This window comes from Scyliorhinus canicula, chromosome 3, assembly GCF_902713615.1.
Source record: "Scyliorhinus canicula chromosome 3, sScyCan1.1, whole genome shotgun sequence".
NCBI classification, from domain to species: Eukaryota; Metazoa; Chordata; class Chondrichthyes; order Carcharhiniformes; family Scyliorhinidae; genus Scyliorhinus; species Scyliorhinus canicula.
In genome coordinates this window covers 229,574,736-229,601,413 of record NC_052148.1, presented here as the reverse complement: position 1 = coordinate 229,601,413, position 26,678 = coordinate 229,574,736, and the positions used below count along the sequence as shown (strand labels likewise).

The following is a 26,678-nucleotide window of genomic DNA, read 5'->3' as shown; positions in this document are numbered from 1 at the left end:
ATTAACTTAAGTATATAAAGAGGCCTGTGCTTCTTTCAAGAACCTCCTGAAAAGTGTGGGAAAAACTAAATGGAGTAGGCACAATGCAAGTTCTGACTAGTTTTAGTGTTATAGAGGCCTAATCACAATCTCAGTCTCCACTCAATATCCATCGCCTACACCACCAGAGTACCGTGGTCACAATAATAATAATCACTTATTGTCACAAGTAGGCTTCAACGAAGATACAGTGAAAACCCCGAGTCGCCACATTCCGGCGCCTGTTTGGGGAGGCAGGTACGGGAATTGAATCCACCAGCTATTTAGCCCACTGTGCTAAACCAGCCTCAATATGGTTACAATATGAACCATCAACAGAATGCACTTCACCAACTGGTCACGTTTACTTCAACACAATCTCTAGGCCCTGTAACATCTACCACAAAGAAAATTAGCGGCACAGTGGTTAACACTGTTCTCTCACAGCTCCAGGGACCCGAGTTCAATTCCAGCCTCAGGTGACGGTATGAAGTGTGCACTTTCTCCCCGTGGGGAGGCTTGGGCTTGGATAGAGTGCTCTTTCAAGGGCCAGTGTGGACTCGATGGGACAAATGGCTTCCTTCTACACTGTAAATTCTATGAATCATTGGAACACAAGAATCCTTCCAGAAAGCACTATTTATGAGGCAAATCTCTGAAATACTTACCACTATTATCGAGGCACAGTCACTTCCTCAGTGTAAGTGGAGGTGAGCAATAAATGTAACTTTGCCATTGTAAAGATATCCCTTGCACAGAAATAAACTAAGGTGCTACCTGACATGACATTAAACATACTCTGAGCCAGCAGGATGTTATTGCAAGATTTTGGTACTAGTTCTGATTTTCTTCTCTGCAGATTCAATATTTAGGATTAACTCCATTTCATGTTCAATGAATTTACTGATTTAAATTTGTTACATTTTAGGTAACAATCAACACCTGCCTACTGAAATGATGGTCACAGACCTCTGAATTTAGGCAAAGAAGGCCTGACTTAAAGGATAAGCGCAAAGGATTCAAGAGGACAAGGTGTGCAATACGGTGGCACAGTGGTTAGCACTGCTGCCTCACAGCGCCTGGGTTCGGGGTTCGATTCCGGCCTTGGGTGACTGTAGAGTTTGTACCTTCCCTCTGTGCATGTGTGAGATTCCTCCATATGCTCCGGTTTCCTTCCACAGTCCAAAGATGCGTGCATTAGGTGGATTGGCCATGCTAAATTGTCCCTTAAGGGTCCAGTGATGTATAGGTTAAGTTAAGGAGTGCGTTGATGGGGCAGGGGAATGAGCCTAGGTGGGGTGCTCTTTCGGAAGATCGGTGCAGGCCTGATGGGCCAAAAGGCTTCCTTCTGCACTGTAGGGATGCTATGAACATGCAATTGTTAATTTTCTTTCAGAAAGAATCATCTCAAATTTTACATTCAGTGGGGTTTCAATAGATGCAGTGCAGATATTTATGGGGATATGTCAGAATACACAGAATAGACACATTCAAACAGGAAAGAAAAGTTCCAACCATCCATTATTAACTAAAAAGTTAGACAGTATCAAATTTAAAGAAAAAACATAATCGTACAAAGGCAAGTGGCAAGTTAGAAGATAGAACAGAATATAGAGAATATCAAAGAATGACAAAAAAAATTAATAAGGAGCGAAAAAGTAGAGTGCGAGAGGTTAGCTAGAAATATACAGTCAGATAGTAAGTTTCTATAGATATTTAAATAAGAAAAGAGTTAACAAAGGTAGACCTGGTCCTTTCCTACCAAATGCTTTCATATCATTTGAAATAATTTGCATTCAACAGTTTTCATTCAATGGCAATTTTCTTGCCATGATTTGACATCAGTTGTTCTAAAATTCTATCATTTTGTCATCATTTGGTGTCACACTCACAAACAATCACCTGGCTATCTTTCTATTTCATTGTCACTCAGAACTGTCCATTTAGTTATCCTTTTCACACTTGCGATGTCAATTGATAGTTACCAACTGACATCACTGTCATCAATTGACGTCCTGCAATGATCACAACAAAATATGACCATATGTAGTCAAATTGTTCCCAGCTGATTATGTATGTGGTGTGCATAGGGTCACCCCCCTCCCCCCGCCCCACACACACATACTCCCACCCAACCTCCCACCACATCCTTTATTCCCCTCCCCAACGCTCACTTATTCCTTCCCTTTCTTTCCTCCCTACCCCCTTTCCTTGCCCATTCCAACCTCCTCTTCCCCATGGAGGGAGCGAGTGTGGTGAGTGAGTGTGAAGGGGTGGAGGTGTGGAGGCAGGGAGCTGGCGAGTGTGGAGGGAGCGAAGGGGGGTGTGTGTGGAAGGAACGAGGGAGTGAGTGAGGGGTGAGTGTTGACGGAGTGAGGGTTCGAGTGTTAGGGAGTGACGTGGGCAAATGTGGAGGAAGTATAGGGGTGGTGTGGACGAGGCAAGAGAAGAGCGGGTGGTCTGGTGGGAGGTAAGTTGGGCAGTAGGTAGATGGAAAGTAAGTAAAGTCCCCGATGAAAATGAATTAAGATTTGATGGAGATCAAGTGGTGCTCCAATGCATGTACAGAATGGGGGAACAATATTTTTAGACTAAATGAAAAACTGAATAAATCAGCTATTATTTAATTAACTAATTTCCTTGTATTTTTCAATGCAGGTTGCTGAGCATATCTGATAGCTTTGAGTGCTCTGGGATTGCCTTGAGCGCACTATCAAATGTCATTCCAAATTGTAATCGAGAGCATTGAATACATAGGAGAGCAAAAAGTATGTCAACTTTTTCGTGTAGGGATGGAAAGCAAGTCTGGGGAATTACTAATGGAAAATTAGGAGATGGAAGACGGGCAGCACGGTAGCATGGTGGTTAGCATAAATGCTTCACAGCTCCAGGGTCCCAGGTTCGGTTCCCGGCTGGGCCACGGTCTGTGCGGAGTCTGCACGTCCTCCCCGTGTGTGCGTGGGTTTCCTCCGGGTGCTCCGGTTTCCTCCCACAGTGCAAAGATGTGCGGGTTAGGTGGATTGGCCATGCTAAATTGCCCGTAGTGTACTAAAAAAAAAGTATGGTTAGTGGGGGGGGGGGTTGTTGGGTTACGGGTATAGGGTGGATACGTGGGTTTGAGTAGGGTGATCATTGCTCGGCACAACATCGAGGGCTGAAGGGCCTGTTCTGTGCTGTACTGTTCTATGTTCTATGTTCTAAGATGAACAGGTATTTTGCATCGATCTTCACTATAGAGCAGTGATGGGCATATAACCTGCATATATTACTTTTTGAAATTCATGCACCAGAACACCGAGATCCCTCTACACCTCCGAATTTGGCAGTCGTTCTTCATTTAAGGTTCCTTTTTTTATTCTTATTGCCAAGTAAACAACTTCTATTTTCCCACATTATACTCCATCTGCCAGATTTTTGCCCACTCAACATGTCTATATCCGTCTGCAACCTCCATATGTCCTCTTCACAACATACTTTCCTACTTAACTTTGTGTCATCTGCAAATTTAGCTATCATGCCTTTGTTTCCCTCAAAGTTACCTTTATAAACATTAAAACGTTGAGGTCCCAGCACAGAACCCTGTGGGTCTCCACTTCCCACATCCTGCCAATGTGAAAAAGACCCATTTATGCATACTCTCTGTTTTCTTCCAGTCAGCCAATCTTCTATCTATGCTAATATGTTACCCCCTACACCATAAGCTTTTAATTTACACAATAACCTTTGATCTTGCACCTTATCAAATACCTTCTGAAATTCCAAGTACAGTACGTCTACAGGTTTGCCTTTATCCACAGCAAATGTTACTCATTCAAAGAACTCCAATAAATTCATTAACCAGGATTTCCCTTTCACAAACCCATGTTGACTCTTTCTGATTACCTTGAATTTTTCATTGTGCCCTGCTATAACTAACTTAATGATCAATTCTAAAACCTTCCCCACAACAGATGTCAAGCTAACTGGCCTATAATGTATTGTTTTCTGCTTCCTTCCCTTTTTGAATAGAGGGGTTATATTTGCTACTTTCCAGTCTGATGGACCTTTCCAGAATGTAGTGAAATCTGGAAAATTAGCACCAATTAGTCTATTACCTCATTAGCCACCTCTTTTATGACCCTGGGATAAAGTACATCAGGACCTGGAGACTTGTCAGCTGACAGCGCCATCAATTTGCTCAGTACCGCTTCCCGAATGATTGTAATTTCCCCAGGTCCCTCTCCCACTTCCATTTCCTGATTTCCAGCTATTACTGGAATGGTTTTTATATCTTCTGTAGTGAAGACAGAAGCAAAATATTTGTTCATTTCATCTTTGTTCGTTTGCACTGAGTGCTGAGCTTGTGGCATTTGAGTGCTGCAGTGAGAGTTTGGTGACTGAGGGAGTATAACGGTTATTTAAAGTCTAGTATTTCTTTTATTTAGTTAATTAACTTAAAAGTTGCTGTTTGGTCTATAAGAAGGTGAATTTTGAATCAGCTTTAAACAAGGTTCTACTTGGACTTACTTGCAGCTGGAGCTTGTTAATTAGTTAATTGCATTAGGCCAGTTTTTAGAAGCTAGAGTCACAGTATAAATAGGGGCTAGATACAGTGCAGACTTTGTTTGCACTGAGTGCTGAGCTTGTGGCATTTGAGTGCTGCAGTGAGAGTTTGGTGACTGAGGGAGTATAAGGGTTATTTAAAGTCTAGTATTTCTTTTATTTAGTTAATTAACTTAAAAGTTGCTGTTTGGTCTATAAGAAGGTGAATTTTGAATCAGCTTTAAACAAGGTTCTACTTGGACTTACTTGCAGCTGGAGCTTGTTAATTAGTTAATTGCATTAGGCCAGTTTTTAGAAGCTAGAGTCACAGTATAAATAGGGGCTAGATACAGTGCAGACTTTGTTTGCACTGAGTGCTGAGCTTGTGGCATTTGAGTGCTGCAGTGAGAGTTTGGTGACTGAGGGAGTGCTGAGCTTGTGGCATTTGAGTGCTGCAGTGAGAGTTTGGTGACTGAGGGAGTGCTGAGCTTGTGGCATTTGAGTGCTGCAGTGAGAGTTTGGTGACTGAGGGAGTTAGGTGAGGAGGGAGTAAGGTACTCCTTTCATTTAATTTCCTATATTTATCAAAGAGCGTGAAGGGAACCAGGAGTTTAGAGTACAGCTGACTGGGAGCAGAGCCGGAGGGCGGAGGTCCAGTTGGTCCACAGGGCAGCTAATTCTGTAAAGTAAGAGGGGATGGAGGCTAGGGCAGTTGCATGCTCCTCCTGTAGGATGTGGGTGGTGAGGGATACCACTGGTGTCCCCGCTGACTATACCTGCGGGAAGTGCACCCAACTCCAGCTCCTCAGAGACCGTGTTAAGGTACTGGAGCTGGATGAACTTCGGATCATCCGGGAGGCAGAGGGGGTCATAGAGAAGAGTTACAGGGAGGTAGCCACACCAAAGGTACTGGACAAGAGTAGCTGGGTTACAGTCAGGGGAAAGAAAACTAACAGGCAGACAGTGCAGGGATCCCTCGTGGCCATTCCCCTTCAAAACAAGTATACCGTTTTGGATGCTGTTGGGGGGGATGACCTACCGGGGGAAGGCCCCAGCGGCCAGGTCTCTGGCACTGAGTCTGGCTCTGGGGCTCAGAAGGGAAGGGGGGAGCATAGAAAAGCAATAGTAATAGGAGATTCAATGGTTAGGGGAATAGATAGGAGATTCTGTGGTCGCGAGCGAGACTCCCGAAAGGTATGTTGCCTCCCGGGTGCCAGGGCCAGGGATGTCTCTGATCGTGTCTTCAGGATCCTGAAGGGGGAGGGTGAGCAGCCAGAAGTCGTGGTGCACATTGGTACCAACGATGTAGGTAGGAAAAAGGGTGTGGAGGTAATAAACAAGTTTAGGGAGTTAGGCTGGAAGTTAAGGGCCAGGACAGACAGAGTTGTCATCTCTGGTTTGTTGCCGGTGCCACGTGATAGCGAGGCTAGGAATAGGGAGAGAGTGCAGTTGAACACGTGGCTGCAGGAATGGTGTAGGAGGGAGGGCTTCAGGTATTTGGATAATTGGAGCGCATTCTGGGGAAGGTGGGACCTGTACAAGCAGGACGGGTTGCATCTGAACCAGAGGGGCACCAATATCCTGGGGGGGAGGTTTTCTAGTACTCTTCGGGAGGGTTTAAACTAATTTGGCAGGGGAATGGGAACCGGATCTGTAGTGCAGCAACTAAGGTAGACGATAGTCAGGACGCCAAAGCACGTAGTGATGCAGTGGGGAAGGTAACAATGACAAAGGAGAGTACTTGCAGGCAAGGAGATGGGTTGAAGTGTGTATACTTTAATGCAAGAAGCATCAGGAATAAGGTGGGTGAACTTAAGGCATGGATCGGTACTTGGGACTACGATGTGGTGGCCATCACGGAAACTTGGATAGAAGAGGGCCAGAAATGGTTGTTGGAGGTCCCTGGTTATAGATGTGTCAACAAGATTAGGGAGGGTGGTAAAAGAGGTGGGGGGGTGGCATTGTTAATTAGAGATAGTATAACAGCTGCAGAAAGGCAGTTCGAGGGGGATCTGCCTACTGAGGTAATATGGGTTGAAGTTAGAAATAGGAAAGGAGCAGTCACCTTGTTGGGAGTTTTCTATAGGCCCCCCAATAGCAGCAGAGATGTGGAGGAACAGATTGGGAAACAGATTCTGGAAAGGTGCAGAAGTCACAGGGTAGTAGTCATGGGCGACTTCAACTTCCCAAGCATTGAGTGGAAACTCTTTAGATCAAATAGTTTGGATGGGGTAGTGTTTGTGCAGTGTGTCCAGGAAGCTTTTCTAACACAGTATGTAGATTGTCCGACCAGAGGGGAGGCCATATTGGATTTAGTACTTGGTAATGAACCAGGGCAGGTGATAGATTTGTTAGTGGGGGAGCATTTTGGAGGTAGTGACCACAATTCTGTGACTTTCACTTTAGTAATGGAGAGGGATAGGTGCGAGCAACAGGGCAAGGTTTATAATTGGGGGAAGGGTAAATACAATGCTGTCAGACAAGAATTGAAGTGCAGAAGTTGGGAACATAGGCTGTCAGGGAAGGACACAAGTGAAATGTGGAACTTGTTCAAGGATCAGGTACTGCGTGTCTTTGATATGTATGTCCCTGTCAGGCAGGGAAGAGATGGTCGAGTGAGGGAACCATGGTTGACAAGAGAGGTTGAATGTCTTGTTAAGAGGAAGAAGGAGACTTATGTAAGGCTGAAGAAACAAGGTTCAGACAGTGCGCTGGAGGGATACAAGATAGCCAGGAGGGAACTGAAGAAAGGGATTAGGAGAGCTAAGAGAGGGCATGAAAAATCTTTGGCGGGTAGGATCAAGGAAAACCCCAAGGCCTTTTACACATACGTGAGAAATATGAGAATGACTAGAGTGAGAGTAGGTCCGATTAAGGACAGTAGCGGGAGATTGTGTATTGAGTCTGAAGAGATAGGAGAGGTCTTGAACAAGTATTTTTCTTCAGTATTTACAAATGAGAGGGGCCATATTGTTGGAGAGGACAGCGTGAAGCAGACTGATAAGCTTGAGGAGATACTTGTCAGGAAGGAAGATGTGTTGCGCGTTTTGAAAAACTTGAGGATAGACAAGTCCCCCGGGCCTGACGGGATATATCCAAGGATTCTATGGGAAGCAAGAAATGAAATTGCAGAGCCGTTGGCAATGATCTTTTCGTCCTCGCTGTCAACAGGGGTGGTACCAGAGGATTGGAGAGTGGCGAATGTCGTGCCCCTGTTCAAAAAAGGGAATAGGGATAACCCTGGGAATTACAGGCCAGTTAGTCTTACTTCGGTGGTAGGCAAAGTAATGGAAAGGGTACTGAGGGATAGGATTTCTGAGCATCTGGAAAGGCATTGCTTGATTAGGGATAGTCAGCACGGATTTGTGAGGGGTAGGTCTTGCCTTACAAGTCTTATTGAATTCTTTGAGGAGGTGACCAAGCATGTGGATGAAGGTAAAGCAGTGGATGTAGTGTACATGGATTTTAGTAAGGCATTTGATAAGGTTCCCCATGGTAGGCTTATGCAGAAAGTAAGGAGGCATGGGATAGTGGGAAATTTGGCCAGTTGGATAACAAACTGGCTAACCGATAGAAGACAGAGAGTTGTGGTGGATGGCAAATATTCAGCCTGGAGCCCAGTTATCAGTGGCGTACCGCAGGGATCAGTTCTGGGTCCTCTGCTGTTTGTGATTTTCATTAACGACTTGGATGAGGGAGTTGAAGGGTGGGTCAGTAAATTTGCAGATGATACGAAGATTGGTGGAGTTGTGGATAGTGAGGAGGGCTGTTGTCGGCTTCAAAGAGACATAGATAGAATGCAGAGCTGGGCTGAGAAGTGGCAGATGGAGTTTAACCCTGACAAGTGTGAGGTTGTCCATTTTGGAAGGACAAATCTGAATGCGGAATACAGGGTTAATGGTAGGGTTCTTGGCAATGTGGAGGAGCAGAGAGATCTTGGGGTCTATGTTCATTGTTCTTTGAAAGTTGCCACTCAAGTGGATAGAGCTGTGAAGAAGGCCTATGGTGTGCTAGCGTTCATTAGCAGAGGGATTGAATTTAAGAGCCGTGAGGTGATGATGCAGCTGTACAAAACCTTGGTCAGGCCACATTTGGAGTACTGTGTGCAGTTCTGGTCACCTCATTTTAGGAAGGATGTGGAAGCTTTGGAAAAGGTGCAAAGGAGATTTACCAGGATGTTGCCTGGAATGGAGAGTAGGTCATACGAGGAAAGATTGAGGGTGCTAGGCCTTTTCTCATTAGAACGGAGAAGGATGAGGGGCGACTTGATAGAGGTTTATAAGATGATCAGGGGAATAGATAGAGTAGACAGTCAGAGACTTTTTCCCCGGGTGGAACACACCATTACAAGGGGACATAAATTTAAGATAAATGGTGGAAGATATAGAGGGGATGTCAGAGGTAGGTTCTTTACCCAGAGAGTAGTGGGGGCATGGAATGCACTGCCTGTGGTAGTAGTTGAGTCGGAAAATTTATGGACCTTCAAGCGGCTATTGGATAGGTACTTGGATTAGGGTAGAATAAGGGAGTGTAGGTTAACTTCTTAAGGGCAGCACGGTAGCATTGTGGATAGCACAATTGCTTCACAGCTCCAGGGTCCCAAGTTCGATTTCGACTTGGGTCACTGTCTGTGTGGAGTCTGCACATCCTCCCCGTGACTGCGTGGGTTTCCTCCGGGTACTCCGGTTTCCTCCCACAGTCCAAAGATGTGCAGGTTGGGTGGATTGGCCATGACAAATTGTCCAAAATTCTATGATTAACCTAGGACAAAAGTTCGGCGCAACATCGTGGGCCGAAGGGCCTGTTCTGTGCTGTATTTCTCTATCTATCTATCTATCTGCCAATTCCCTATTATACATTATTAACTCCCCATTCTCACTCTCTTGAAGATGAACACTCACTTTATTTATTCTTTTCCTTTTAAATATCTAGAAACTCTTGCTATCTGTTTTTAGCTAGCTTCTCCTTATACTCTAATTCCTTTCCCTTGATTAATCATTTAGTCACTCTCTGCTATCCTTTATATTTTGACCAATCATCTGACCTACCATCTTCACACAGTTATTTGCTTTTGTCCTTAAGTTTGATGCTTTCATTAAATTCTTTAGTTCAGTACAGATGGTAAGTCCTCCCTTAGAATTTATCTCAGAGTAGGAATATACATATTCTGAATTATCTCTTCAAAAGTCTGACCTGCTTCTCTCTTGACCTATCCCCCAGCCTAATATCCCTTTCAGCTTTCATGCCCCTTATTTAAGTTTAAAAGAGGAGTGCCCCAGTCAAGATGGGAAGGAAAATATATAGCCAATCGACCCATCGTGTCTGCACTCACCCTCTGAAAGGGCAGCACACCTAAGCCCACTCCCCTACTCTATCCCCGTAACCTCCCTAACATGCACATCTTTTCACACTATGGGGCAATTTAGCATGGCCAATCCACCTAATCCGCACATCTTTGGACTGTGGAGGAAACCAGAGCACCTGGAGGAAACCACGCAGACAGGGGAAGAAATTGAAAATTCCACACTGACAGTTACTCAAGGTTGGAATTGAACCCGGGTCTCTGGCTTTGTGAGGCATATATATCTCCATCCGCTGGACTACTTATGTTTTTTCCTCTGTTTTTTTCAAAAAGGACAATTCCTGGGCTGACAAATGGCTTCGGCTGGTTACAAGCTGGCTACTGGAAATTTTCAAGCAATTTGAAAACAAACAAACACTTCAAACACTTTGGAGTGTAACATACCTTGCATTGTCGAAGCATTCCCATCAAGCCAACACAATGGCTTAGCAAACAAGCTGTCTGCCCCAGCCAGCAGTGAAAAAGGTAGTTCTTTGCAACTCCTAGTATCCATCTGGTGCTAATGGCCTAAGTATTACCTCTTCCAACACAATGGCTTTTAACCAGGGGCCTCCCTTAACAACCTGAAAGCAAAGTTGTGTGACCAAGATTTGAGCAGTCTGACTGCCTCAGTCACTGTTTGATCCAAAGAAAACAGTAGCTCCAGGTAAGCAGCCTGTACCACCTTACCATCAAGCAGGTGGCAACAGGAAGAACTCTTTGCCCTCATCAAAACTGTGGGCAATTGAAACATTAGAACTTGTGCCTTGAAGACTAACTCAACATCATGTGCTTTCTCCCCTGGTGAGAGTCTCTTTTCTGGAAAAATGGATCAACCTACCCTGTGAAGGAAATTTCATTAAACTTTAGATTCTGGACACAGGTAAAACCTTAACTTGTATTTTATTGTGGCCAAGCCCTGAACCTCCTTTCCCTTATCCCTCTTTACAGTGTATGAGTGCAAAGGGATGAATGGTGCAAAACCCTCTCCTGCAAACATGTGTTCGTGTGGGTGTTGCATGTGTAGAAATAAAGCAACACCTGTATTTTATCTTGCTTGCTGTAGAAATTATTTATAGAGGATTGGAGCACTCTGTATTTAAAGATTGGGGAAAGTATATACTTCTAAAAAGAGGGAAATCAAGAATCAAAAAACACCCTTCTGTTTATGGATGGGTAGGGAGAGGGGGATTTGTGAAAGGGCAATTATGTTTAACCAATTTATTGGAGTTCTTTGAACGAGTCTTATGCGCTGTGGATACCGGGAGATGTACTGTATTTAGATTTTCAGAATGTATTTGATAAGGTGCCACATCAAAGTTTAGTGCAGAAAATAAAAGCTTATGGTGTAGGAGTAACATAGTGGATAGAAGATTGGATTTGGATTTAGATTTTTCACATTTACCGAAGTACAGTGAAAAGTATTGTTCTGCGTACGGTCCAGACAGATTATTCCATACATGAAAAAACATAGGACATATGATAGATACACAATGTAAATACATAGACACAGATGTCGGGTGTAGCATATGGAGTGTAGTATTACTCAGTAGAGAAGATGCGTGGAGAGATCAATTCAGTCCATAAGAGGGTAATTCAGGAGTCTGGTAACAGCTGGGACAAAGCTGTTTTTGAATCTGTCGCTGCATGTTTTCAGACTTTTATATCTCCTGCCTGATGGGAGAAGTTCGAAGAGAGAGGTGGGAGGGGTCTTTGAGTGCGCAGCCCACTTTCTCAAGGCAACAGGAGGTGTAGACATAGTCAATGGATGGGAGGCATGATGGACGAGGCTATGTTCACGACTCTCTGTAGTTTCTCAGATTGGCCAGCTAACAGGTAAAAAAAAATTGGCATAAATGGGTCTTCTGGTTGGCAGGAAGTAATGAGTGGTGTGCCATAGGGATCAGTGCAGGCACGCAACATTTTCCAATTTATATAAATAACTTGGATAAAGGGACCAAAGGTATCGTTGCTAAATTTACTGATGACACAACGATAGGCAGGAAAGTAAGTTGTGAAGAGGACATAGGAGGCTACAAAGGGACACAGATAATTAAGTGAATGGGCAAACATCTGACGAATGGAATATAATGTGGGCAAATGTGAAATTGTCCATTTTGGCAGCAAGAATAAAAAATAACTATTATTTAAATGGTAAGAGTCTGCAGAGCTCTGAGATGCAGAGGGATCCTAGTGCATGAATCACAAAAAAGGCTCATATCCAGATACAGCAAGTAATTAAGAAAACTAATAGAATGTTATAGTTTATTGTGAGGCGAATTGAATACAAAAGTAGGGATGCCTGAGTTGTATAGGACACAGTGTAACCACACCTGGATTCTTGTGTACAGTATTGGCCTCCTGATTTAAGGAAATATATTAGTGTGTTAGATGAAGTTCAGAGACAGTTTAAAGGTTAGAAGGTTAAGCTCATATCCATTGGGTTTTCGAAGAGTAAGAGGTGACTTCGGTTGACACCTTTTAAGATCCTGAAGGGTCTTGACAGGGTGGATGTGGAGAGGATGTTTCCTCTTGTCGGTGAATCTAAAACTAGGTGTTAATGTTTAAAAATAAGGGGTCGCCCACTAATGACAGAAATGAAAAAAACTTTTTTCTCTCAAAAGGTAGTGACTCTTTGGAACTCCCAGCTTAAAAGGCAGTGGGTGCAGTTAGTAACTCACCTCCTCTCCGCCCAAAGCCTGTCTACCATCTACAAGGCACAAGTCAGGAGTGTAACGGAATACTCTCTACTTGCCTGGATGAGTGCAGCTCCAACAACACTCAAGAAGCTCAACACCATCCAGGACAAAGCAGCCCGCTAGATTGCTCCCCCTTACACAAACATTCAAACCCTCCACCACCCTCTACACCTCTGGGACTGCAGCGGTTCAAGAAGGCAACTCACCGTCACCTTCTGAAGAGCACCTACAGATGGGCAATAAATCCGTAAATCCAATAAAACCAGTGACGCCCATATCCCATAAATGAATTTAAAAAAAAGAGATATTGCATATTTATTTTGCACATATCACGAAGTCAATCTTTGTAGTCTTGTACAGCAAATTTATTCTTACTTCCAGTCCCATGTAGGACAATGGGCAAGACTCTGCCATCAGCCCCGGTCCATCGCAATTCTTTTGTTTCAGCCCAGGTGGTGTCCTGTTCCTGGAGGTCTTCCTTAAATGTAGTTCACCAAGTCTTCTGTGGTTCGGCTCCGTCTTCTTTTTCCGACTGATGGTGACCATTCTACTGCCACCATGACTATACGTCCAGGAGGCTGAATATGTATCTTGCCTGTCTCAGCTGTCTCTCCGTCACAAGGCCCCACAGGTACCTCTAACCAGTCCACTGTATTATCATTCTTTGCTTGTGATGCCGTCTATCCATGTGATGCCCAGGACCATATATAGGCAGCACTGGTGAACGACTTCCACTTTTCTATTCTCTTTCATGTCTCACTGACATAGATTGTGGTTGGTACTATTATAGACATGTAGAGTCGCAGTTTAATGGTCAAGTTGATAGTTTGAATGCCCAGACCATGTGGAGCCACTGCTTTGCCGATTCTTGTGTGGATGTTGAGCTCAACATCATCCTCACTAGAGATTTTGCTTCCGCGGTAGGGGATGTGGTTGACGTCCTTGATGTTCTGTTGTCCGATGGTGATGGAGGGCCTTGTTGCTGGTCAGTCATGATTGTCCTGGTCTACTCACAGCTGAATGTAGACCAACCTTGATGCCGCTACTCTCAAGTCTGGTGATCATGTCTTGGAGCTCGCAAGATTCTTTGGCAGACAAGATGATGCTGTCTGTGGAATCTAGGTCTATCAAAGACAAGGGCACATCAGTCCATTTCTAGCTGGTCCTTTGGAACATATTTGAGGTACTACAAAGGTAAGGCAACATCGAGGAATAGTGGCAAATCTTTAAAAAAGGGATTAAGCAGGATGCAGAAGTTGGGCAGAGGAGAGGAACAAAGTACGATGACCCAAAATGTAAGTTAATTAATGAAAGAAACCTGGCAAACATCAAGAGGGACCAGGAAAAGAACATTGAGTGAAGACCGTAAGAAGTACAGAAGATTATTAGATAAAATCGTGAAGAAGAGTTGCAGGAAAAGACAAACAAGGATAGATAGAATGAAAAGGAGGAAACATAAGAAGCAGTAAATCAGAATGACTCCCAGATCCTGTACAGGATTTCACGAGAGCTGACTGGTGCAAGAAACGACACCGGAGACTATTGACAGACAAGGAGCAAGAGGTGAAACGAGTAGAATACTTTGAAAAGATCTTCAATTAGCCAAATCCCTGATCCACATTTCTCAATCGCAGCTCAGCAGCTGAATGTCAACCTGGGAGAAATTATCACAGAGGTCCACTGAGCCATCAAGAACCTGAAGAATCAGACATCTTGGATCAACAAAATACCAGCAAAGCTACTGAAAGATGGTAAGAACAAATGTCACAACAGAGCTCAAAAGAACTCAGGACAGAGTTTAGCAATTTCTGGACTGCGTAGAATATCCTAGGTGACTGAAATCGAGGAGTAAGCATCAAACTTCCAACCAATGGGAACACTTCAGTAACTCCAAAAACTGGAGGGGCATAACACTGCTGTCAATACCTGGCAAGATTTCCATCATGGTGCTCAATAGATTGAAAGCAGAAGTAGACGGTGAAAGTCACCTTAGTCCCAGAGGACCATAGACTGCTCTCCCCTTTGAGAGAGAGAGCTGACTGTTGGTGATTTAACCTGAGAGTCACCACCCCTCAGGCATGGGACAAGATTAAGAAGGCGGACCTTCACGGTAACCTCAGCCGGGAATTGAACCCGAGCTGTTGCCGTTGCTCTGTATCATGAACCACTGCGCTAACTAACCTCTCTTCATGAGCAGGCAGATTTCTGCAATGGCAGATCCTGCAGCGAGCAGATCTTTACAATCAGGATCATCTTAGAGTAAAGTCATAGAGGTTTACAGCACAGAAAAGGTTCTTCGGCCCATTGTGTCTGCACCCAGAGTATCTCGGGCCACTTGTTATCAACTTCATTTATTTTAAGAAGACTTTTGAAGCATTCATTGGCAGTCACTCTGGTACATCACAAGACAATATGGGATGCCAGAGCAGTATATTAACACCTTCATAGCCTTAAACCGCGACTCAAACCACTGCATCAAGACCAGCAGAGCCACCATGGACTACTTCACCATCATCACAGGAATATGGCAAGGCTGCATACATTCCCTATTCCCTTCCCTCTTGGTTATTGATTTCATCATGAGGAAGATAATAGTGGGTGCAGATTTTGGCAAGTTTTTACAAACTAACAAAAATAAATCAAAATTTCTAAGTTCCAAACTCCTGTACCAGAGTGAACTTGAAATGGCAGTGAGGCTGTCATGCAAAAATACAGTGAATAATATTTAACTTCCTCATGAATCAATTCCATTATTTGCACAGGGAAAATATCCAGTTAACCATAAATTAATGTTATAACAAATCAGAAATGACTTAGCCAGGTCACACTATTTGACTGGTTAGAATCCCAATGGCTAAATTCACCAGCATAATAAATGGCAGTTTGTTTAAAAAGAATACTTCACACCTGGATGCATTTCCTGAGTTTTCTGGGACACTTGGAAAATTGAAAAAGGTTTTAGCAACAAAAACTAAATTGGTTATTCTAAATATAACCTATTCAATTTCGAAATTCTAAGTTCAATTGTCTAGAGATTGTTCAATAATTGCCAATTAATTGTCCTGATTTATTGGTACGCCACTAATGGAAGGTTTTAGTGGAGGCAACAATAGAAGATCACAAGCAATCTCCTCACAGTAATGTGTAATTGAATTTTTGTTATAAAAATGTCTATCTCAATGTTACCTTGTGGATTAAAATACTGTATTACAATGGAAATGTTAAATTGGGCAACCTGATTTAGGGTCAAGCCACAAGTGAGTCCCTTTCTCAATTGCAACAACTCACAGGGGTGTAAGAGATATCAAACACTAACTTAAAGTTAATCATATTAACTACAGGTTATATTTAATGTAGTTGAGAGTTTAACCCACTTATTCTTTATCTACTTTAAAAAAACAATTACTACGCTGGAAGTGTTGTCAAACTAAATTCTGAGAAATACTTTTGAAAGTCACTTTACACAAAAATTAAAAATACTTCTGAATACACATCCAGAGGAACAAAGAATATTAAAAGCTTACAGTGCAATTTCTGATTGTGAATATTTCTTATTAGTCATTGAGATATGTGTGCTGGGAATGAATAAGTTCAACAAAACTGAAATAGTTGAGGAAATAGTTGAGTGCCAAGACGCAGTTATGGAACTATGATTCATCATTATGGTTATTAATCTGTAACTTTGACATAGAGAGGTATAGAGCAAAGGCCATTAACCTCTTCCAAAGTAAGTAAAATTGAAAGTATGGTAACACTGTCATTGTTACACATTTCTCAATGACTAGTTATGTAACAGCAAACTCCAACTAATCTTCTTGCCCAAGGTAGCCAATTGGCACAGATTTACCATTCACATCTTTTGTCTTCTCTGGGGACTGCCATTAACACTCTTTCCACTTGGTATCTGTGGCCATTAGCACCCGGTTTCCCTGGGTTTCTGTGGCTATGACTCATCTTTCATTCTCACTCCACAGTATAAATATTTCCCACTTTCTCTGTCTGTTAGCTTTGACAAAGAGTCATCGGACTTGAAACGTTAGCTCTTTTCTCTCCCTACAGATGTTGCCAGACTTGTTGAGATTTTCCAGCATTTTCCCTTTCGTTTCAGATTCCAGCATCCGCAGTAATTTGCTTTTCTCTTTGGCACAGATTTATACCAGAAAGTAAAGTGGAAAAGGAGGAAGAGGAGAAAGTAAATATTTCTTCAAACATTGAAGGAAAAATTGCAAAACGTCCTTCAATTTTGCATTTCCTAGTTTCCTTTGGTGACTTCAGCTGAGTGACATGATAAACCCTCTCATTTTTGTTAGATGTTCCAAGAGATGCAAGTTGAGCATGCTGATTAGGTCCTCAAAAATGCAAGCCAAATCAAAGTTATACACAGTCACCATTTATTAATACTAATGAACTGTTCTGATGCAGAAGTTACAAATAGCAGCCTGGATAGACAAATAGAAGTATTTAATTCATGCTGCAGGGCAACTAACGAGTGGGTTTGAAATAAGGTAATTACGGGTGGCATATTAAAAGAACTTTAAAATAATGCAGAGAAAGACTATGTTGAATATATTCTTAACTCAGCCAGAGTGCCCATCTATCCCTGTATCTATACCAGGGAGAATGAATTATCTAAAATTGAGTTATGACAAGTGTGTATGTTGACTAAGAAACTGAAGCGGTTTACAAATGGCATTCATGCTGCAGCTTAATATATAAAACGTCAACTAACAGCATTATACTCAATATTAATTATTGCCAACACCACGATATTAAGACCTGTCATGTCATTATTGCTGGAGTAGCAAAGATGGAACTCTATCCATCATTAAACCCAAATTACTATTGCCTGGAAAATTAATAGGTTGACGACAGCATAGCTATCGTTCAGTTGGCAGGCTTAGCTCAGTTAGCTGTACAGCTGGTTTGCGATGCAGAGCAAGGCCAACACACGGGTTCAATTCTTATTTCAACTTTGCACCTCCCCTGAGGTGTGGCGATCCTCAGGTTAAATGAACACCAATCAGCTCTCCCCCTCAAAGGGGAAAGCAGCCTATTGTCATCTAGGACTATGACGACTTTACCTTTCCGTTCAACTGAAATCAAACTTCTTAATGTCTAAAATTGCACTTCTTAAAACAAGCTGGTTATAAGCACACATTACAGAATAATATAGCTTAATAACATTTCAATTTCCTTACTTTAAAAAAAATGCATTTTATTAAAAACTTGTATCAAACTAGGTTACAGCAAATAAACACGCCGGGAAACATACTTCCCAACAATCAGCTATACAGTTTGTACAGATTTCTCTCCTTTTTCACCCCTCCCTCTCCCCATCACCCACTCCCCCACCCCCCTGCGACGAACAGCTCCTCAAACACGGTCACAAACATCCCCCACCTTTTCTCAAACTCCCCTGCTGAGCCCCTTAACTCATACTTTATCTTCTCTAACCGCAGTAAGTCATACAGGTCACACAACCATGCTGCTACCCCCGGTGGCGATGCCGACCGCCACTCCAGCAAAATTCATCACCGTGCAATCAGAGAGGCGAAAGCCATGACATCGGTCTTCCTCCTCTCCATGAGCTCCGGCTTCTCCGAAACCCCAAATATCGCCACCAAAGGGTCCGGGTCCACCTCCTCATCCACTATCCTGGCTAAGCCGCAAACACTCCCGCCAGAATCTTCCCAATTTTTCGCAACCCCAAAACATGTGTGTGTGATTTGCTGGCCCCCGCCCACATGTCTCTCACTCATCTGCTACCCCCTGAAAGAACCCACTCATTCTCGCCCGAGTCATAAGGTGCACCACCTTAAACTGTATCAGGCCCATCCTTGCACAAGGGGAGGTCCCGTCTACCCTTCGCAGTGCCTCACTCCATACTCCCCAATTGATCTCCATTCCCAACTCCACTTCCCATTTCTCCTTGATCTTCACCACCCGCTCGCCTCCCTGCTCCCCCAGCCACTTATATATATCCCCAATTCTTCCCTCCCCTTCCACATCCGGAAGCAGCAGTTGCTCCAGCAGGGTGTATCCCGGCAATCTAGGGAATCTCTTCCAGACCTTTCGTGCAAAGTCCCTAACCTGTAGATACCTGAACTCACTGCCCCTCGGCAGCTCCACCCTCTCCCTGAGCTCCTCCAGACTGGCGAACCCTTCCTCCAAATACAAATCCCTCAGCTTGACCAGCCCCACTTCCCTCCACCTCCTGTATACACTATCCATCCATTCCCTCCCCCCCCCCCGGGCTCAAACCCATGATTATCGCACAGCGGCGTTAGCACTGACATCCCTTCCGCCCTAAAATGCCTCCTCAGCTGATTCCATATCTTCACCGTGGTCTGCACCACTGGGCTCCCTGAATGCCTACCTGGAGCCATTGGCAATGCTGCCGTCATCATAGCCCTCAAACTAAACCACTTTCAAGATTCCTCCTCCATCCAAACCCACTCTACCCCTTCTCCTTCCCACCACCGCCGCATCTTGTCCACATTCACCGCCCAATAATAATGAAGCAAGTTCGGCAACGCCAAGCCCCCTGTTTCAATTTCCTTACCTTTGAGTCACAAAAACGCTGATCAACTCCATGTTGACATAAGACAACAGATTTTGGCCTTTCCAATTCATATTCTTGACACATCACGTGAAAGATGAAAGTTTGTCCCCACTCTAGCAGATTTGCCAGCTACAGAAAATAAAGATATCGCAAACTTTGTTAGAGTACATAGTCAAGAATAGAAAGTCAAAGAATATGAAGCTAGACTGTAGCAGAGTAGCTTGATCAATTCCACACCATTTCCTTGATTATGTGACAAAAGTATAAACTATTCCTTGAATAAATTACACTAGCCTTTTTTTACACTAAGTTTACACAGAATCATAGAATGATTACAGCTCAGAACTATTCAGCCCGCCAAGTCATTGCTCGCTCATGACAAGGGCAACTCAGATAATACCAACCTCCTACCATTTTCTGTAAAGTTACAAATTTTCTCTCTACAGGTGCTCAATTATTTCTTGAAACCCACGTTTGATTCAGGGGGGTGGTAGAGAATACGGAGCATGGGTTGGGGCGTGGGTGGAGAAGAAAGGATCCAGCAGTTGTGGCCCACATGGGTATTACTGACAAAGACAGTATTAAGAAAAAAGTTCTGCCAAAGGAGTATGAGCAGCTAGATGTCACATAAAAAGCAGAACCACAGAAGTAGCAAACTCTGGATTACTACCCGAGCCACAAATAAACTATGATGTGGAGATGCCGGCGTTGGACTGGGGTGAGCACAGTAAGAAGTCTTACAACACCAGGTTAAAGTCCAACAGGTTTGTTTCAAACACGAGCTTTCGGAGCACGGCTCCTTCTTCAGGTGAATGGAAAGGCTTGTTCCAGAAATGTTTATATAGACACAGTCAGAGATGCCCCGGAATGCGAGCACCTGCAGGCAATCAAATCATCAAAGATGCAGAGAGAGAGGTAACTCCAGGTTAAAGAGGTGTGAATTGTCCCAAGCCAGTTCAGTCGGTAGGCCTCTGCAAGTCCAGGCTTGTTGGTGGGGGCCGAATGTAATGCGACATGAATCCCAGATCCCGGTTGAGTCCGCATTCATGCGTGCGGAACTTAGCTATAAGTTTTTGCTCAGCAATTCTGCGTTGTCGCGTCTCCTGAAGGCCTCCTTGTAGAATGCTGACCCGGAGATCAGAGGCTGAATGTCCTTGACTGCTGAAGTGTTCCCCAACTGGAAGGGAACAGTCCTGCCTGTTGATAGTCGCACGATGCCCGTTTATTCGTTGTCGCAGTGTCTGCATGGTCTCGCCAATGTACCACGCTTCGGGACATCCTTTCCTGCAGCGTATGAGGTAGACTACATTGGTCGAGTCGCACGAGTATGCGCCGCGTACCTGGTGGGTGGTGTTTCCACGTGTAATGGTGGTGTCCATGTCGATGATCTGGCATGTCTTGCAGAGATTACCCTGGCAGGGTTTTGTGGTGTTGTGGTTGCTGTTCTGAAGGCTGGGTAATTTGCTGCAAACAATGGTTTGTTTGAGGTTGCGCGGTTGTTTGAAGGCCAGTAGTGGGGGTGTGGGGATGACCTTGGCAAGATGTCCATCCTCGCTGATGATGTGTTGGAGGCTGCGAAGAAGATGTCGTAGTTTCTCCGCCCCAGGAAAGTACTGGACGACGAAGGGTACTCTGTCAGTGGTGTCCCGTGTTTGTCTTCTGAGGAGGTCGGTGCGGTTTTTTGCTGTGGCGCGGTGGAACTGTCGATCAATGAGTCGAGCGCCATATCCCGTTCGTACGAGGGCATCTTTCAGCATCTGTAGGTGTCTGTTGCGCTCCTCCTTGTCTGAGCAGATCCTGTGTATACGGAGGGCTTGTCCATAGGGGATGGCTTCTTTAATGTGTTTCGGGTGAAAGCTGGAGAAGTGGAGCATCGTGAGATTATCTGTGGGCTTGCGGTAAAGCGAGGTGCTGAGGTGACCGTCCTTGATGGAGACGAGTGTGTCCAAGAATGGAACTGAATTTGGAGAATAGTCCATGGTGAGTTTGATGGTGGGATGGAACTTATTGATGTCATCGTGTAGTCGTTTCAGTGATGTCTCGCCGTGGGTCCAAAGGAAAAAAATGTCATCGATGTATCTGGTGTATAGCATCGGTTGAAAGTCCTGTGTGGTGAGGAAGTCCTGTTCAAACTTGTGCATGAAGATGTTGGCATATTGAGGTGCAAATTTGGTCCCCATGGCTGTTCCGTGCGTCTGGATGAAGAATTTGTTGTCGAAGGTGAAGACGTTGTGGTCTAGAATGAAACGGATGAGTTGCAGAATTGCGTCTGGAGAATTGCACACCAAGAACAGGAAGCTTGAGAAACTTGGCATCACCACCAGCAGCAATCAAGCTTCTCCCGGTACAACAGTCGAAAACAATACAGGGAAATCCATTGTCAACTTGTCAGACTACACCCTTCAACCAGACGAAATCGAAGTCCTCAGCAGAGGGCTCAATTTCTGCACCACCACCAAAATGGACCCCATCAGTCTCGCGGCAGATACAGAGGAATTCATCAGGCCAATGAGGCTCCGGGAATTCTTCCACAGACCCCAAGAGGCCGACAGCGAACCCAGGGACACGACCAATGAACCGGAACAGCAGACCGCGAGATCTGCAGTGCAGCAACCAAAAAGGAAAGAGTCAAATTGGACCCCTCCGGAAGGCCGCTGCCCTAGACTCGACATGTATGCTCAAGCCGTCAGAAGTCGTGTCAATGCCAGATTCATCACTCGCAATCACAAGGCAGCCTCAAACGTCACCCAAGCACAACGCAACGCCATCCGCACTCTCAAGACCAACCGCAACATCGTCATCAAACCAGCAGACAAAGGAGGGGCCACCGTCATACTGAACAGAACAGACTACTGCAAAGAAGTATACCGACAACTCGACAACCAGGAACACTACAGGCAGTTACCCGCAGATCCAACCAAGGAACACATCCGCCAACTCAGCAGACTGATCAAGACCTTAGATCCAGACCTTCAGAACACCCTACGTGCTCTCATCCCACGTAATCCCCGCATTGGAGATCTCTACTGCCTCCCGAAAATACACAAGGCCAACACACCAGGCCGTCCTATCGTTTCAGGCAATGGGACCCTGTGTGAGAACCTCTCTGGCCACATCGAGGGCATCTTGAAACCCATCGTACAAGGTACACCCAGCTTCTGTCGCGACACGACGGACTTCCTACAGAAACTCAGCACCCATGGACCAGTTGAACCAGGAACATTCCTCGTCACAATGGATGTCTCGGCACTCTACACCAGCATCCCCCATGACGACGGCATTGCTGCAACAGCCTCAGTCCTCAACACCGACAACTGCCAATCTCCAGACGCAATTCTGCAACTCATCCGTTTCATTCTAGACCACAACGTCTTCACCTTCGACAACAAATTCTTCATCCAGACGCACGGAACAGCCATGGGGACCAAATTTGCACCTCAATATGCCAACATCTTCATGCACAAGTTTGAACAGGACTTCCTCACCACACAGGACTTTCAACCGATGCTATACACCAGATACATCGATGACATTTTTTTCCTTTGGACCCACGGCGAGACATCACTGAAACGACTACACAATGACATCAATAAGTTCCATCCCACCATCAAACTCACCATGGACTATTCTCCAAATTCAGTTCCATTCTTGGACACACTCGTCTCCATCAAGGACGGTCACCTCAGCACCTCGCTTTACCGCAAGCCCACAGATAATCTCACGATGCTCCACTTCTCCAGCTTTCACCCGAAACACATTAAAGAAGCCATCCCCTATGGACAAGCCCTCCGTATACACAGGATCTGCTCAGACAAGGAGGAGCGCAACAGACACCTACAGATGCTGAAAGATGCCCTCGTACGAACGGGATATGGCGCTCGACTCATTGATCGACAGTTCCACCGCGCCACAGCAAAAAACCGCACCGACCTCCTCAGAAGACAAACACGGGACACCACTGACAGAGTACCCTTCGTCGTCCAGTACTTTCCTGGGGCGGAGAAACTACGACATCTTCTTCGCAGCCTCCAACACATCATCAGCGAGGATGGACATCTTGCCAAGGTCATCCCCACACCCCCACTACTGGCCTTCAAACAACCGCGCAACCTCAAACAAACCATTGTTTGCAGCAAATTACCCAGCCTTCAGAACAGCAACCACAACACCACAAAACCCTGCCAGGGTAATCTCTGCAAGACATGCCAGATCATCGACATGGACACCACCATTACACGTGGAAACACCACCCACCAGGTACGCGGCGCATACTCGTGCGACTCGACCAATGTAGTCTACCTCATACGCTGCAGGAAAGGATGTCCCGAAGCGTGGTACATTGGCGAGACCATGCAGACACTGCGACAACGAATAAACGGGCATCGTGCGACTATCAACAGGCAGGACTGTTCCCTTCCAGTTGGGGAACACTTCAGCAGTCAAGGACATTCAGCCTCTGATCTCCGGGTCAGCATTCTACAAGGAGGCCTTCAGGAGACGCGACAACGCAGAATTGCTGAGCAAAAACTTATAGCTAAGTTCCGCACGCATGAATGCGGACTCAACCGGGATCTGGGATTCATGTCGCATTACATTCGGCCCCCACCAACAAGCCTGGACTTGCAGAGGCCTACCGACTGAACTGGCTTGGGACAATTCACACCTCTTTAACCTGGAGTTACCTCTCTCTCTGCATCTTTGATGATTTGATTGCCTGCAGGTGCTCGCATTCCGGGGCATCTCTGACTGTGTCTATATAAACATTTCTGGAACAAGCCTTTCCATTCACCTGAAGAAGGAGCCGTGCTCCGAAAGCTCGTGTTTGAAACAAACCTGTTGGACTTTAACCTGGTGTTGTAAGACTTCTTACAAATAAACTAGTACAGCGTAAATGCATACCGTAAATAAGATCAGAGAGTTGAACGCATGGTTAAAAATTGTGGGTGGAAGAAATGGGCTTTTAATCATGGGTACTGGCATTCGTACAAGGGAAAGACTGCAATTGGGAGTTTCTTCAGTTGAACTGTGTTGGGACACTGTCCTGCTGAATCATATAACTAATCGTATAGCTATGGAGAGGGGCGGAATTCATATGAGCGGCGATTTGGAAAGTTAACAAGGACATGGCAATAGTGCAGGGTAATGATGAGGGCAATGATAACCAGAGTGCGGCAAGAAGGGGCAGAGCATATAAACACAAGAACGCAGAAGCAAATAGGGTCAGAGTAGCAGAAAAAGGTCACAGAGTCATAGACTATTATAGAGGTTTGCAGCATGAAAAGAGGCCCTTCGACCTAATTTATCCATGCCACCCATTTTTAACCACTAATCTCGTCCCAATTGCCCACATTTGGCCCATATGCGGGCAATCTATACCTATCTTTCCTATTTAATTGTCTAAATGCTTTTTAAAAGACAAAGTTGTACCCGCCTCTACTACTGCCTCTGGCAGCTCTTTCCAGACACTTACTACCCTGTGTGTGTAAGAAATGCCCCTCTGGACGCTTTTGTAACTCTCCCTTCTCACTTTAAACCTATGCCCTCTAGTTTTAGGCTCCCCTACCTTTGAAAAAATGTGTTGACTATCTACCTTATCTATGCCCCCTCATTATTTATAGACCTCTATAAAGTCTTTTATGAATGCTGCGTACATTCATATACAAGATGGATGAATTGATTGCACAAATAAAAATAAAATGGGAACGATAATAACCATTACAGACAGGTAGTTGCCAAGCAACTCAGGCTGGAAACAGAATATTCAAGGGTATTCAACATTATTAGGATGGGAAGCAAAAATAAAAAATTAGGTCAATACAGTAGTGAGAAATGATCTTGGCTCAGAAGATCATGATGCAAAATCAGTCTTGCTGCAGATGAAATAGTAAAGCAGTCAGTGATGCGAGTAGTTAATAAGCACTCAAACTCAGCTAAACTGTAGGACAGTGTATAAAACAAGAAATAATGGTGGTTTGTAATAAAGGAATTGCAATGATCTAATATTCATAGATATTGGGCGAATCAAATTGGCAAAGGTAACCTTGAGGATGGGCGACACGGTGGCACATTGGTTAGCACTGGTGCCACACAGCTCTACGGAATTAGGCTCGATTCTGGTCTCGGGTGACTGTCTGTGTGGAGTTAGCCCTTTCTCCTGTGTCTGGGTTTCCTCCAGGTGCTCTGGCTTCCTCCCAGAGTCCAAAGGTGTGCAGGTTAGGTGGATTGGCCATGCTAAATTGCCCCTTAGTGTTAAAAAGGTTAGGTGGGGTTACTGGGTTATGGGATTGGGTGGAGGCCTGGGCTTAAGTAGGGTGCTCTTTCCAAGGGCAGATGCAGTCTCGATTGGCTGTACTGTAAATTCTATGATTCTATGATCATGGAGTGTATTTAGGACCGGTTCTCAGAACAATATGTTTTAGAACCAGCCAGGGAACAGGATATTTTGAGCAATGAGACTGGATTAATGAGCTCATAGTAAAGGATCTTCTGAGTAAGAGGGATCATAGCACAGTTGAACTTCACATTCAGTTTGAAGATAAGAAACTACTGTCTTCAACTTAAATAAAGGCAATTAAAAGGATATGAAGACAGTTGACTAAAGTGGTCTGGGAAAATAGATTCAAAGGTATGTCTGGAAGAGAAGTAACGACTGACATTTAAAGAGGTATATCATAAAATATTCTATTGAGAAAGAAAGGCTCCATGAGAAGGATGTACCATCAGTGGCTAATGAAGGTGGTTAAAGATAGCAACAAATTGAAAGAAAAAACCTATAATTCTCCAAAGATTAGATGCAGGCCAGAAAATCATGAAAATGTTAAAAACCAGCAAAAAGTGACGAAACAAATAGGTGAAATTAAAATGACAATAGAGTAGCAAGGAATATAAAAACATTAAGAGCTTCTACAAGTACATAAAGAAAAAGAGAGTGGCTAAAGTAAATACTCATCGTTAGACTGGGGAATTAATAATGGGAAACAAGGAAATGGTAGATATTTTAACAAGTATTTGTTACCTGTCTTCATAGTAAAAGACACAAAAAAAACCCAAGAATAGTAGAAAGTCAAGGGCCTGTAAAGGAAGAACTTAAAAGACTCACAATCGCTAAAAAAAAAGTACTAGGAAAAGTAATAGGACTGAAAGCTAAAAAAGTCCCCTGGGTCTTAAAAGACGTGGCTGAAAATGTAGGGTTTGAACTGGTTGTACTCTTCTAAAATTTGCGAATTTGGGAAAGGTCCATGCAGATTGGAAAACAGCAAATGTACAAACTATAATAAAATCAGGCAGAGTCAACATAGTTTAATGAAAAGGAAATATGGTTTGTCAAATTTTAGGGTTCTTAGAGGATGTTACAAGCAGGATGGATAATGGGGAACCAGAAGATGTAAGGCGGGATCTACCGGTCACATTGTGCCTGAAAAGCAGTGCGGCGTGACTCAACATGACCGATAGATGAAGAAAGATCCCACTTCTGGGATCTACCCAGTTCGCCATGCCTCACGGGAGATCTAATGAGATCTTGCGAGACATCGCGATG

General features: G+C 44.3%; 1 protein-coding gene across 12 annotated transcripts in view; it reads right to left on the bottom strand.

Annotated features, from left to right (window-relative positions):
- kiaa1109 (KIAA1109 ortholog) overlaps positions 1-26,678 on the bottom strand; it is a 534,122-nt gene that overhangs the window by 292,197 nt on the left and 215,247 nt on the right. For all 12 annotated transcript variants that reach the window (XM_038792378.1, XM_038792369.1, XM_038792381.1 and 9 more), the window contains one exon: positions 19,142-19,270. In XM_038792378.1, coding sequence (XP_038648306.1) covers positions 19,142-19,270 — 129 coding nt within the window. The remainder of the gene's footprint in view (positions 1-19,141; positions 19,271-26,678) is intronic.